At 40.1% G+C, this 15503-nt stretch overlaps 1 protein-coding gene across 9 annotated transcripts in view; it reads left to right on the top strand.

Annotated features, from left to right (window-relative positions):
• The window catches only part of FAT3 (FAT atypical cadherin 3), a 402153-nt gene extending 391462 nt beyond the window's left edge, over nt 1–10691 (top strand). For 3 of the 9 annotated variants that reach the window (XM_051779179.1, XM_051779178.1, XM_051779176.1), the window contains 3 exons: nt 909–968; nt 3533–3568; nt 4174–10691. In XM_051779179.1, the coding sequence (XP_051635139.1) occupies nt 909–968; nt 3533–3568; nt 4174–4793 (716 nt within the window). In that variant the 3' untranslated portion in view covers nt 4794–10691. Of the gene's footprint in view, nt 1–908; nt 969–3067; nt 3144–3532; nt 3569–4173 lie in introns of all 9 variants that reach the window. The other 6 variants (XM_051779182.1, XM_051779181.1, XM_051779180.1 and 3 more) reach the window with 4 other exon arrangements.
• Nucleotides 10692–15503: the final 4812 nt, after the last annotated feature.

Below are 15503 nucleotides of genomic sequence, written 5' to 3'. Positions count from 1 at the left end.
CAGAATCTGTTGGCCATGTGAAACAAAAAAGTATCTCTTACACAGCATTTCTGGTCCCCTTCTTAGCCTGCTCCAAAGCAATCATTTTTTTCATAAGTAAAGACAAAGGAAAAGGCATGGATCCAGTGCCCACTGAACCAGAGCTTTCCCTCTGGTGGGTTTATTTCATGTCCTCACAAGCAGGGGTGTTAGGTGGTGCACAGTGCAGATCTAGAGGACGACACATTGTAGGCCTTCATGTTAAACAACTGCACAGTCTATATTAATTATTTCCAGGGGAGAGTATGTTTTGGTAAAACTCCTGCAGAAAACACACAAAGCATTTGTGAAACTGTTCTGTCAAACACAAATCAAAATTTGAACCAAAGCTACTTGCATGTGTCCTCCTGTGCTGCTTAACGTCCCAGAGGTATTACATGGCACAGCACAAAGAGTAAATAAATAAAACATTCCTCTTAGGAAATAGAATGAGCTTAGCACTGTTTCTGATGCTGTGATGGTCAAAAAGATAATGATCCTTGGAGCACATGGCACCGTCTCTAGAGACCTCTAAGCAAGAATGAATTAGAAATTAGTGTCAGGTAGACGAGATACTGCTTTGGTTAATTGAATCAGCTGGCCAGTCTGCTTGAATTTATGAGTGATACACATCATGCCATATACCTTTCTGGAAATGCTGGTTTGGAATTTATCACCACTCTGAAAATGTATGGGATTATCTGAAATTAAATGTCCTGCAACCCGTTGTATAAATCATGCATTGGTTGGGAGCCTTTTTTTTTTTTTTTTCAATGTCAGTTCTGTCTGTTTGAGAGAATTTATTGTGGTAACATATGATGTGTGTTTTAAATACTAACCTGAAGCTGTCCTTCCCCTCCCTTTATTTTCTACTTTCCCTCCCCTGCAAGCTTCCATAGTGACTGTCATACAGCTTGTCAACAATGTAGTTGACACTATAGAAAATGAAGGTATTTAATTTTTTTTCTTTCTTGTTATGCAACAATGCTTCCTGTTTTCATTGTGAAAAATTCCAGCAGAACCTCACTAATCTACACTGACCAGCAAACCTGTGGCAGGGATTGGGTTTTGCAGATCAGGATGTTCACCAGCAAACATGAAAACGCCAGAGGAACATACCACAAAATGTCTCTGGATAATTGGAGGTGGTAGAAAAGGTGTCAAGCCTTCATCTTCTGTTCAAGTCAATGTTTTTGCTTGTTATCTCCCATTGCCTTCAGAGAAAAGATTAGATTGATAATGGAACCATATCATAGAGGTTATCCTGGCTGCAGAGACTGGGAAACAGGAGATGACACAGGAAGGCTGTAAAGTATCCCATGCTGCACTAGAGCTGGGTTATGCGCTCCAATGGGATCACACAGAGAGGAGCAAAATGATGGTAGGCAGGTGGCTGGTTTCTCCCAGGTAACCCTGTCAAACAGATGTGTAGACATAGCTCCATGGATGCCATGTAGCAAAGCAGCCTGACTTTCCCCTGGGGTTAATGTGCCCATTGAATAGAGCATGCCTGTGGGGATCAAGGACCCAACACGCACCTCTTCCACTGACCTCCTGGGTAAGCTCAAGCTCATCAAGTTATAGGTGAACTGACTTCCCTACCTGTAAAGCAGGAATATCACTATTTTCCTTTTCCATTAAGCACTGAGGAAATGTGGTGTCTCACAGATAAACATTTATTTATTTTTACAACATATATCCTATCCATGGGAAAATGTCCACTCAATATTAACTCACGTTATCCAGAAGTTCAACATTTCATCTGTCCATAGCAAATTTGATCCAGATTTTTCAGACTTCAACTAATCCAGTCTCCATAATACTTAAAAACGATTAAGTAAATTATTTTTGGGAAACAACTGATTTTTTTTCTTGAGCCAGTTCGCTGCAATTTTCAAAAACACTTTTGCTCCTGGCTAGCGATGGCATTTGAGTATTTGTCTGTAGTACATTTATGGATTTCCTGAAGTGTGAGTGCCACTCTTCTCATTATCAAATAAATGTAATAGCCAAGGTTAATACAAAAAGAAAATCCCACTCAAAAAATAAGAAAATAACCTTGAAAAGAAACCACAGGCACTGAAAACGTCCTTTCCTTCCTAAAGGAAGGCTTAAGCAAACACACTGGTTCCCCATCATGCTTTACAGATCCGAAAAAGCCAGTTTGGCATCAGTTTCAAGAGGCTGCACTGAAAAATGCTTTCCCCACTTCTCAGTTCCTTATTATGAGACTTAGGACTCTTACCTGCTTTGCTCTGGAGCTGGCAGAAGCAGTGAATAATTAGCCACACTGGAGCTCTGGCTGCTTGGTAGGCAGAATCACTGCCACAGAGTCGTGAAAGAGTGGGGCTCCTGCCCCAGGGACCTGCCGGGGGTTGTGCAAGTCAGCAAATTAGAGAGGTTCTCCTGGATTCTGAACCCCACAACTCAGAGGGCCCTGATGCATCTCGGGTGCAATGCCATTACACTGACCCAAATAAAGCAAAATCCACTTTACAAAAGTCCAGTTTAGGCGCTGCTGCTAAAGCCGCAGTAGTCCCAGCCCTCCTCACTCCAGGGTATCACAGAGCAGGTAGAGAGCTACTGTCTGGCTAACAAGCTAATGAAGAAATCACCATCACCACATGCACCATGTGGCGGTAAGCAAGGGCAAGTGAGGTCTTGGTAGGTGGAGGCCTAGAGAACAGTATTCTCTGCCCTCATCTGTTTCTGAGCCCCAGAGGTGATGCCATAAAGGCCTATATATCTTGCCAGACCTCCTCCAGCAATGCCATCCAGAGACCTTGCTGAATGACTTCTTGCATGAAGCCCAATAACATGTGGCTGAACAAGAGCATATCCATCTAGAAAATGCTGCAGCTTATTCCCCACTCTTGTCTCACATAAAACCTCTTTCCTTGCTCTCTTCCCCACCCCTGCACCCTCTCCATACCGGAATGCCTCCCTCCCCACCAGCTAGCATGGCAGTGCAGGTGGGAGGTGGGTATGGGGTTGTGGAGCATTGTAGCTGACAGCCCCATTAAATGGCTTTGTATTCTATTCTATTCAGGTTCTTATACCGTGCCCATCACCATGGTATCTGAGCCCAGGTGGGCCCAGATTTGTTTGAACCGGCCCTGAGAATGGTAGATTCTTATTTTTCTGTTTCAAAGTGAACAAGTGAGAAAAAAATGTACTTGCAATTATAAACCGTAGAGATGGTGGATAACCCTTTTTTGTATTAAGAATTCCAGCTCTAATGTAATTCCATATCTCTTCAGTGAGGGTAAACAATTAAGATATGATAGAAAAGGAATATAATACACGACATAAACATTTTTATGTATATCTGCATTTGACGGGCAAGTTTAGCTTGTATGTTAAAATAAAGAATAATTAAAAATTCTATTAAAATAACACCAAAGCAACCGTACTTTAAAAATATGCATGCAAAGTTTTGTATTTTCACATGTAATACAATGCTGGTAACAAGCTCTGAGTTACCAGTTTTTACTTTTTACTTTGTATCTGACAGTGTCTGTTATGGATCAAGGACAGAACTACAACAGAGGTGATTTTTCTGGGACACCTTCTGCCTGCCAGACTGGGCTGGGGTGGGCAGAGCACTGACAATCTCTTTGGTTTTCTTCTTGAACTGCTTCACGTGTACTCTTTTGTTTGAATTCTGTTGGGTTCATAAGCTGCATGAGAATGGTCAGCCACTTTTTTCAAAATTCAGTTTTCAGTCAATCAGATTATTTGCTTGCACACTTTCTTTCTTGAAGTCATTGGAAGTGGAAGGGGAGACGAGATGTGATGCCATAAGCATGCTGATTTATGGATCTTTTCAATTAACTGTGAAAAGCAGTGATTCAGACATATTTGTCATTTTGATTTATCGGACTTATAGTTCCTAATACGACACAGTGGCATCCTAAAGAGCAAAATGCCTGAGAGTGACGATACTTTGTTTCCTTGCTTGTTTGCATTAGCATCATAATGCAATTTATTCTCCTCCTCTACCCCCCCCCCTTCAGGTCAGAGCATGAGTGACCTGTGTCAGTGGCCTGTGGAGCATGCTGATTTGAATGTGCTGTGAGGACTCCATGCATGCAGGACACTGTTCTCATTTGTGGTCTCATCCTAACAGAGCTATGATTCTCTTTCCTGCTGCAGCGTATCACTGGGATACCTCTGACTGGATGCCAAGTGCTCGCTTGTCCGACATTGAGGAAGTGCCCAATTTTGAGACAACAGATGGAGGCTCGGCTCATCACGGCAGTACCAGAGAACTGGAAACAGATTACTACCTTGGTGGCTACGACATTGACAGCGACTACCCTCCCCCTCACGAAGAGGAGTTTTTAAGCCAGGACCAGTTACCACCCCCTCTTCCAGAGGATTATCCGGACCAATATGAAACCCTCCCACCCTCGCAGCCAGTCTCAATGGCAAGTACTCTCAGCCCCGATTGCAGGAGACGGCCGCACTTCCACCCTAGCCAATACCTCCCTCCTCACCAGTTCCCCAATGAGACAGACACCACGGGGTCTCAAACTGGGAACGAATTTAGTACTTTTGCTGTTTGCCCAAGCCAGAACACAGAAAACATTAGTGCAGGTAAGATGCCTTTATCCTTGCACAACTCTCTAGATGCCTCCTCCTCTGATGTCTCGGCCAGCTGCGGCTTTGATGACTCCGAAGTAGCCATGAGTGACTTTGAAAGCGTGGAGGAACTCAACTTAGAAAATGTTCACATTCCATTTGTGGAGACCCAGCATCAGACACAAGTGTAAAGGAAGCTCCTTTCTTCTTCTTCCTCCTCTTCTTTTTTTAATTTTGTCATTTGGTCCAATTAATAGTATAAATATTGAGAAGAAAATTTGCTGAAGGTGTGTCTATATATATATTAGGCAAGGCAAAAATATGGTATAACCCATTATTAACTTGTTCAGAAATGATACTGTATGTGCAGACATGAAGAGACCAATTGTGTTAAGTATTATACATCACGAAATTGTTACAGACAATCTGGAGAGTGTGTACCTGTATTTATTACCAAGAGTAAAACTCAGCTTTTGAGGCAGGGGGAAACAATAATTGCTAAATAATTCCTTTCTCTCTCCTAAAGTTTGATTTTTTATTTTCATTGTGTTATTAAAAGTGTTACAGTGTTATAATCTCCCCACAGTATTAAGGAACTGGTATGGATAATTCCAAGATGCACTGCTGCATGAAACTTCATGTCAGCAAAGAGTGAAAGCAATTGATTGCTGAGGCTGCTGCGTACATTTCAGATGGCTGAAAAAAAGCAACATTTACAAATTGGCTTGTCAAAGACAAGCAGCCAGTTACTTGTCCATAAATATTTGCCTATACTTTTGTTTGTTACGTAGCATTTCATTCTACTTTATGTGCATATAGAGCAACATATGTACAGTTTATATTTACTCCAAATTGGCCTACTTTGGTTGCCATTTTTTTAAAACCTGGCATCAGGTGTGTGTGCATAGCTTCACCTGTGAGAACTTCTAGAAATATCAGAGTTTGGCTCAGGAGTGGCCTGGTTTTTCCCCAGCTGCACAGCCTCCCTTCTGTATGCAATGTGAAGGTGCATCTGAAAACACAGGGAAACCTAACTAACTACACACAGCTAATTATTTTTTTAAATTTCTTGCTTAGGCAGCCACCTATTTAACAGCAGTCATCATGCTACAGTTACTGCAGTAAAATTAGTTGCAATTAAGTTGCATAACCTCAGATTGTTAGCTGAACTTCATTTGGCAAATGTCCATCCCTAGAGTTTACAGGATGAGCTCTCAGATACTGTAGACTGACTCAGGCAGTGGAACTGCATGGATGGACTGTGGCCAAAGGGCTGGCCCTAGATTTTCCACTGGATTCATGATTTTGTAGGATTTGACAACTTCCAAAGGTTGTTTGCAGGCTTCAGAATATTGTTGTGGGATGAAGAAAACCATGTCCTCTGTATGCTTTTATGCTTCCCTCAGCCTGATTGGAGTAAATGGCCATTCACACTGATTTAGACTGAGCAGCAAAGTTCAATATGGAAGTATGGGATTTTCACTCAGTGTAGTAAAGCAGAATATGCATACCTGTTGCTCAGTCCTCTGAAAAAATGTTTTTACCCCTGCAATTTATAGCATCTGTATATGTTACCAGTGAATGTGTGTCTACAAGTCTGCATTACTGCTGGGTTTTCCCATTCCTTCCATGGCATAATTCTGTCATTCTGAAAAGTTATTGAATACCTAAATCACTGTGGTACACAAATAGATTCAGTAACAGGTTTCCTGTGCTGCTTTCCGTGTCCTATCCCTTGGTTGATCATCTTAACTGGGTAGTTTCAGTAGCTGTATTCCAGGACGTGTTCTTGACTGACTTGAGCTTCACCCAAGATTAAATTGTGGGCCATTTCTTGACACACAGGAAGTGTTTATTCAGAAATTGTCCCAAATACAAAGAAATTATTCATAGAATTTCATTTAAATAATTGCAGCTTGTAACACTTTTAATAAAACAGGATTTCTAAAGTTCTTGGAGTAGGTACAGTGTGTTGCTGCTTCTCTCCAATAGCTCATGTAACTGTTGAAGACTGGAGTAGATATTTTCTTTGGGATGATGCAGCAATTCTTCAGTAGAAAACAGTTCATTATACAGATACATGAATAAATTGAGTGAACTTCTAGAAAGAATGTACTGCACATACAAGTATTATCAAGTACTTGTCTGCAAATAGGTCCCGTCCATTGAATTTATGAATGTCACTTGGTCTTCTCAAAGTAAACATGCTTCTGTAATGGTGATATATTCTGAATGTGCTCATGGTGCGTTTCAACCCCTTTTTCCCTGCTACTATTCCTGTGATTTTAAGAAGAAAAAAATATGGAAATTTGTATTGTGATTGCAAAGGACTGAGGGATTTGCCAAAAAGCCATAAAATGGTTTGGCAAGCCTAGAGGCATGGATAGAAAATAACTCTTAATTGTTCATGAAGTCTATGTTACAGGAAAGGAAATGCAATTAGACTGATGTCTCTTCAAGAGTAGGAACATCAGAGTTTGCAAAACAAAGCTGCAAATTTAGCTGCACTTTTAAAGCTTGTATGACTTTCTGAGAAATGTGATGCTCTCTTAGCATTGGGCTGCAGTTTACATGAGGTATGATCCTACTCAGTTTTGGTTTGAGACATTTTTATCCATTATGCAATTAAATCTGTTTGAGCCCCCAGATAGTTATTAGGTGTACTTGTCATCTGTCTTCTTAGTGAAAATTCTTGCGTAAGCCTGAGACACCTATATCAAGCTTTTACTTGGACATATCAAAAGTGTCACGAGGGAGGACACCATGGGAGCCTAGCAATTGCCATACAGAACAAAAATCAATGTTTCTTGCCAAGCTTGTTGCCTCAGTAATATATTGTTGGTAGTGAGTTTTACTGGTAAAATATGCATAAATACAATGTATAGTACTTTTTCTGTTTGATGTTGTTGCCATTTCATTTCACTGAACGCCTACTTATTAAAGTGCTGTTGGGAAGGTGCCAATGATCACCCATTCAGCCTTCTCTGTCCTACTCATGATTTCTATACCTCAGTATCTCCTCCTCTCCAAATCCATCTTTAAACAGATTCCCTTCTGTGAATATGGTACTTCCATGGCCTTTCTGGTTTTGTTCAAGCTCTTTTTGAAAATAAGACCCAAATGCAGATCTAAAGGTGAAATACCTCTTAGGGAGTCAGATTTTCATATTAACAACTCTGTTAAACCAAACCATTTTATTTTCTTTTTAATTACTGCTCCACATGTACAAGTCACAGTTTTCTAATCTGGAAGATAACACCACATTCATAACCTAATGTCAGAATTATTGTTCATATTAGTCCATCCAATATATATTTCTTTTTCTACCATATGATGATTTTTATATTGCTGCTGCTGTCATTGCCAAGTCCCTGGTTCTGCGAGAGCTCCCCTCACATCTCTGCTTATCCTGTGTGTCTGTATTTCAAACTACATCCCTGTAGATGGCTCCACTACACAGTATTTTCTCTCAGAATCATCTGTAGCAGATGATTTCACAGGCTTAATAAAGTACTTTTGAGTATCATTGGGTTATAACTCCTAGAATCAAGAAAGTCTTTGCTTTTTGTAAAGAAACGTCAAAAGAAAAAAGCAACTTGTTAAAATGCAAATACTCGCTTGTATCAGAAATCAATGACTTTGCTAGGATTATATGAGGCTGAGTAAAAGGGTACTTGTTCTCTGCATTTTGATCAAGTTGAGAGTGTCATGCACACTGACAGCCCTTTTGATAACTCTGGCAAAAGAAAGAGGCAGACAACATGATTTATGCTGCCAATACCACATAAAGTGTCTTTGTGCTTATGTACCTTTCTTAAATATGTTAATTATTTTGCCTTTGTATTACAAACATTCTAAAAAAAAAAAAAACGGCAAAAAGTTCTCCCAAAACCATAGGTACTGGATGTGGTTGCTATCCTGGACCAGTATCTTATAGCAGACACACAAATGTGACACTGAGGAGCTGCAGAATCACTTCCCTCCCATGGAAGGAAATGGACAACTCCACTAGAAGATCACCATAAAGTTGTCTTCCTATAGGACCCTCCTATAGGACTCAATGTATGAAGACACATACACGTAAGAAGGACTTTGGAATGCAGAGATTCACTACAGAACTGTGATTTCCTGTCTATCAATCTGTTTTCCTTAAGCTCAGTGCCATCTTTGATTCTGAACTATCCCATGGGTTTCCTTAATCTATAGTTGCAGTAAAAGGCTGTAAGGAGTCAAAAGCTTCTCACTGCCACTGTTTTCCTCAGAAATCAGAAATCCATCTCTCGAGCAGGATCTCCCCCTCTGCATGTTGCACAAAGAACCTAAATTTTGGTCCTCAGAATTTTTTCTCCCATTCTCTCAATTCTCTGATGTAGTCTGAAGTACTGATAGCCTTGATGTACTGGTACCTCCAGAAACTCAGAGTGGGTGCAGCACAGTGAAAAAATGCATGTCACTGAAATGCTGATTAATGGGGAGGCAGCAGCCTGTTTTCTCTGCAAAACAGGCAGGTGGGAAATTTTGAGAATATGACATAAAAGCTGTTGCTCTTGGCTCATATAAATTCCATGTTAAAGATAAATGTGGGCTGGACAAGAAAAATGGTTAAGAACACAGCTCTACTCCAAGCTCCTGCTTGAAAAAACTAAAGTGATGCTATAGTATATTCTTATAGCCCATAATAGTTGCAGTCATGGGAGAGGGAGTTGAAGGTGCCCTCGACCAGTTCTGCAAAGTTTCATTTGAAAAGAAAGCACCCTTAATAATGGAGGAAACCAGTTCTTTAAAACTACTACTGAAAGTACATCTGTGCTTTGTTGGTAATGTTTGGAGCTATTCACTGAGTAACAATGGACATTTCGTCGGTTTTCAAGAAGAGAGCTACATCTTCAGGTTCATTCCCTGATGGTTTACCGTCATTTACCATGCAGTAAAACTGTGCATTTTGCCTGTTTGCATCTCTTTTCCTCTCAATATGCCAAACTGTGATTTGAGTCTTAGAAATTTAGACCATTGGCCATTCCCATGGATTTTAACCTGTGTTTCACAACCTGACATTTAACATCTCCATTATGAGAAGGGCCATTCAGTTAGTAATTTAACTGCATCATCCAAGGGATGGGTGGATGGGAGGAAATGAATTTAAATTCATTTCTTTATGTAATAATGAAAAGCAATAATTGCAAATATGTCGTATTACACAAAGGCCATAAGTAATCTTTACCAGTGTTAAGAGTGCACTTGAACTGTATTACGGAAAGAGATTGGAGCCCTCAGAACTGTAGCATTCTTTTGTCATAGGAATACCTGAAACACTGTTATTTAACAATGCAATGAGCCCATACTGCCGTTTTTCAGGAGATGACAAAGATGTTTAGGAATGAAAGCAGTTCTCTTTAAAGCACTGTATTGGAAAAGATTGTCTTGTAAATTTTACCTGTTGCAATCAGGCTTGTTTGTAAAAGATGTATGTTTTGGTGTTTAAAAAGAAGTTTATAAACTAATGTATATAACGGTTTCAAATTACCAGGCTTTTGTAGATATTTGATGCCAATCAGGTTGCTTTAATTTTTTTTTGTTTATTTGTTTGTTTGATATAATTCTAAAGAGTCATCAAAGTTGGTTTAAAGTTTAAGATAACAACAGGAAAAAAAACAAAAAAGTTTTAGATCTGAAAACTTTTTAATCATTTCAAAATGTACTGTAACTTTCCTTTGGGTTCAGCTCTTTTTGTTTAACTTCTTTCTGTTTCTAAGATGTTTTTTATTGACTTTTTTTAAATGAATGTGTTTTGCACAAAAAACCTAGAGATATGATTTTTATTCCATTTCAAGTAGGTATTAAGAGATGTCATTTTTCCAATGACAACAAATTAAACCTTATGCAAAAGGGAAGGTTTATCACTTTGAGTGGATATAGTCCTTCATCTGAAAACTAATTGTTTCTTCATCATTGCTGTTGGCAGTATTGTCTTGTGTTTTTTTGCTATAAAAACAAAACAATGAAAAAAAGTGTACAGGTTTGTAACTGCCAAAATTTGCTAAAGTTGATGGTTAAAACAAATTTTCCAAGTAAACAAAAAGAAAAGCCCAGCTGTGTTGATTGCTTCTTGATTTTTCTCCTACTTTCAAAGGACAGAACAAGATAAGACACATCAGTTCTGCAAGGAATGTAGCATTTCATTACCTCTCTGTGTACAAGATTGTAGAAAATTCTACCTTTTTGGACTCTTCAAATTAATTTTATTATTATACAGCAATTCCTCTATAGGGACCCCTACTTGCACTGCAGAGCACACTTGCCAAGAGTTGCTTAGCTGGGGCATATAAGCTAAGGCAGTTGCCTGATTAAATCGACATCCACAAATAATGCAAAAGGCATCATCACATCCTGTAGCCATCTAGACAGTGAACTCCACTGACTGAGACAGCTTCAGGAGGCCATCCACCTGTCCTGTGGTAGATGCTTAGTGGGGATACAAGGAACAGGTTTGTAAAGCAACAGCACACTCCATCAGGACAGTGGCCTGCCATGGGCATCTCTATCCTCCAGCATCATGGCACTGTCAGGTGGACCAGCTGGGACAAATTCAAGTGGGAAGTCTTATGTGTGTAAGCACTGCCCCTGAAAAAAGGTGTCATTGTGCTATGCATGGTACTCTGCTCAGGGCGTTACACTCAGGGATACCCCATTTATTCCTCCTTCATCACATCCGTTCAGCTCCACAGCCCAAGCTGCCCTAGTTGGACTGGACTGAAGCATGCCTACCCCAGCTGCAATGTAGAAAGAAGGGGAAATGTTCCTTCCACAGCTCCTTGAACACCCTGCCATAACAGAGCCAAAAGCACACCTCATGCTACAGGGGAGGAGGGATGCTGGCCTGTGTCCCATTAAAACATGAAGGACCCAGAGTAGTATTTCAGTCAGCACCAGTCAGGGCACAAATACCCTTTCTCAACAATCTTTAAACAGAAGTTTAAGCTATGGAAAGGCAAAATACCAAGTCAGCATTAGAAATGTCTCTTCCCTCAAGAATACCACTTTATATTTTTCCTGGCATGGATGAGTACCTTACATTAGCCAGCTTCCTATTTAATTTTCTATTTCTGCTTGTAGAGGAGCTCTTTTTCTTTTCCACCATTACCAGTAGATTTTGACACAATCTCGGGGAAATGTTTGTGGCAGCAGAAGTAGGCTGATAGTTCAGTGAGGCTCACTGTTATAGCGAGATAGAGCAGAGCATTATAAGAAAGTAAGTCTAGTTCAGAGAACATTTAAGACTAAATGATGTAAAATTCTTGCCTCTGTTTAAGGTCCAAAGCTAGAGACAGGGAGTGACATCAGTATTTCTACTGGGATGGAAAAGATGAGAATCGAGATGGCAAACAGGTCAAAATACATCTATGTATCTTGTCAAAATGGAACCAGCACCACTGTTTGTCTCCTTAACTTGGGCCAAAAATAAGGTATTTCTTCCTTCCATGTTTTTTGGTAAGAGATTTTGTAAATGTGCAGCATATCCGGTCCATTACAGTGGAAACAGCATCTCTCCGTTAACACTGCAGTAATGCTGGTGCATAAAGTCACACAGCAGCAGAAGACTTTCTGGTCTATAAACTAAGGGGGTAACACCTAATGAGAAAAAATTAAAAGAGAGGACACTAAAATGAAAGCTCTAGTGACTTCAATGGACCTGAAGTTTTTCACTCAAAAACTTTTCCTTTATTTGCACAGAAACATCTGTAGTGCAAAACAACATGAAAATCACATGGCATTTCCAGCCCTTAAAAAAAACTTGGAGGGCTTCTGAAATATTCTAGGGTTTGATCAGCTGAACATGAAGAGAGGGAGACAGTCCTTCACGTATGCAGATGTACTGAGCATCAGCATTTTCAGATCAAAGAAAGACCTTTTCCTGTTGGTAACACTGTTCCTGCTTCCAATTTTTGTCGTGCCTACACCCACTGTTATCATGCAATGGGGAACAAAACATCAGTGCAATGACTGTGACTTCCTCTCAAGTTCAAAGAAAGCAATGTAGAAACCCCCTACCTCTTCTCAGCCAGCAGGCATAGCCACAAAGAAGGCAGCATTTTCCAGATGGCACATCAACCTATTGAAGGAGGGACTCTGACTGTGGAGAGAAATGCATGGTTTCATATGAGAACAGGCAAGGAAATTGTAACAGCAGGTGAATGTCACGTTCTTCCTCTCTCAATTTAATTTTTTCACATGTATGTTCCCCCCAGCAGGATCAAGGGTCTTTCTATACATACATTTAGCCTATATCCCCAGATAAACTTGCTTTTCTAGGCTTCCAGAGACTACATTTCTTTCTCCCAACACATGAAACCATGACTCTGGTTCTGGGGTTGAGAAGAGGTTATCCACTAGGGCTCCTTATAGGACTCAGTGAGCCAGACACATAGAGATGTGGTGAGATCACTGCCATAGAAGAAACTTTTTACTGTGAGAGTGTTGAGGCACTGGAACGGGTTGCCCAGAGAAGTCATAGATGTTCAAGGCCAGGTTGGATGGGGGTTTGAGCACCCTGGTCTAGTGAAAGGTGTCCCTGCCCATGACAAGGAGGGTTGGAACTAGATTATATTTAAGATTCATTCCAACCCAAACTATTCTATTATTCTGTTATTTCCTGTTTGTTTATCAGGAAGGTATGGCAAGGGATGATGAAATGCAAGCCACTTAAGGGAGTCTTTATTCACAGGCATGTGAGTTATAAGTCTGTCACTGCTTTAATATGACTTTTAGTTTGCAACATCTTTGGAATAACTTTCTACATAACCTGAGCACACATAACATGAGCTCCCACTAAAGCCAATGGATAGCCACTGGCACCTCCCACAGGAGATGGATTTTACAAGCCAGGCTAAATCCACCGAGCTCAGTGGACACAGCTACTCTGAAGTAGTTGCCTAGTGAGGAAAGAAAGTACAAAGAACCAGCTGCACAGAAGCCAATTCCAGCTGTCCCACTTGTCTAGTTCTTGGCTTGCTGAGACATGTCATGAATTGCTCTCAAGGGAAAACTGCTGCTGTAAACTGGCCAAGCAGAGAGAAGCTGTCTGCTGCAACCTACCGAGCAGTTACATGGGAGTGTTTGCAAGGTCATTTATATGGCAGATATAGGGGGGAAAAAAAAAAAAAGAGAAACTGTGAAGATAATTTTTTAAGTCACTTCAAGAGATTTGTTTTATTTCAAATAACATAGAAAATTAAATGCATTAAATGTTAACACAAAGTTATAAGGTGATCATATCTTTACAAAACACTGTGAGGATTCAAGAAGCACAAGTATTTGAGCCTTAATACACATAAAAGGTGATGTGCTGATTTTGTTAAGTCCGTTAGCTCACTCCAGTTGTCTTCAGTAACTTCAGGGGTGTCCCTGAGAAGGGGATGTTTGCAACCCAGCTGCTGTGGTATTACCACTGCCTAGATAGAAGCAGGAAGGATTTCTCCTGGGAATCCCTTGTTAGGGAAACATAAATATGCTACTGTAAATTAGGTTTGAATTGATATATTACAAGGAGACCAAGTTTCTGTCATTCTCCATCCTGCTAAAAGCAAAGCAGAGTTAACAGTTTCTGTGCATTTTGGGGTCAAAGATCAATAGCTAGAGTACTGGGACTGCTGCCTCTAGAGCTTCCAGTGCAAAACTGTGTGCCTTGTGTTCACTTCCTGGCACAGACTGATATACAGTCATGGGGGGAGGATTCCTGTCATCTACCCTCAGATATCTACAGTGGTGGTGCCTCCATCCTTGGATTCGTTATGTTCAATGAAGAGATCTAGGATGCAAAGTCATTTAACCTGATGTTATCTGCTGTTATCAGCTTCAGAAGGACAACTATCTGAGAATAGATTATTCATCTTCAGTGACCATTAAGGATTCCAGATGATAATCCCAGCCACGAACATCTGTTTGGATCCTATGTATTCTACCTCCAGTGCATAATTTGCTATTGGGAATTGTTGTTTCAATATTAAATTGCTTTAATATTTAATTTAATATAAATATTTAATATTTACTCCTACAAGAGAGAGAGATTAGCAAACTGGAGAGAGGTCAGAAGAGAGCCATTAAGAGGACCAGGGCCTGGAATATACAACGTATGGGGAGAATTTAAGGAACCCGACTTACTTTGTTCTGTGAGTCTTATCTATTTCTGTGCTTTCTGTCCTAAGAAATAAAGTGTTTTCTATTCTACTGAAATTTCTTCATTGCCATGTATAAGTATTATTTGCCTTTCATTAATTATTGTAAGTGTAAATCTAATTTAGTAGGTCTTCAGGAAAAATTTTAATCTGTGCTTACTGTTAATTTTTAACAGTACTAATTAATGCAAACCTCAAAACCATGTTGCTCTATGGCAAAAAGAAAGAAAAAGTTACTACTGAAGCAAGAGGACAATGCTTTCCATTTCGAAGTTTTGCTAACACGTACTGTCTTACTATCCGCTGTTGAATGCAGCCACATGGAGCCTGATGTAACCAGCAGTACTCAAGCTGTACTTCAGTGCAGCTGGTGAGGCAGGGAGACAGAAACCCACTTTTCCTCCTTCCCTCTCTGAAAAACCTGAAAATATTTAGGAATGTTGCTTTTTCCACTGGTCTACAGTTGTGAACCAAGTTCACAGAGGTACAGTATTTCTTCAGCACCCAGCAGAGTCAGAGCCAGAGGTGCCAGGAGAACAGTAGTGCTCTTAAAATTTCAGGAAAATACAACACTGTAATGCTGCTAAGTGCCTGGCTTTGTCTGTGCTATACAACCCTCTCATTTTGGAAAATGGTATAATTCTTCTGAGACCAGAGGTAAGGCTAGTCAAATTATTTTTATTATTATGATTCATTGATAGATTTGAGTCATTTAATGAAAACTGACTT

Source organism: Manacus candei, unplaced genomic scaffold (genome assembly GCF_025592945.1).
Source record: "Manacus candei isolate 608988 ecotype Guabito, Panama unplaced genomic scaffold, ASM2559294v1 h1tg000014l, whole genome shotgun sequence".
In the NCBI taxonomy this organism is placed as follows: Eukaryota; Metazoa; Chordata; class Aves; order Passeriformes; family Pipridae; genus Manacus; species Manacus candei.
This window is presented reverse-complemented; position numbering and strand designations above follow the sequence as displayed.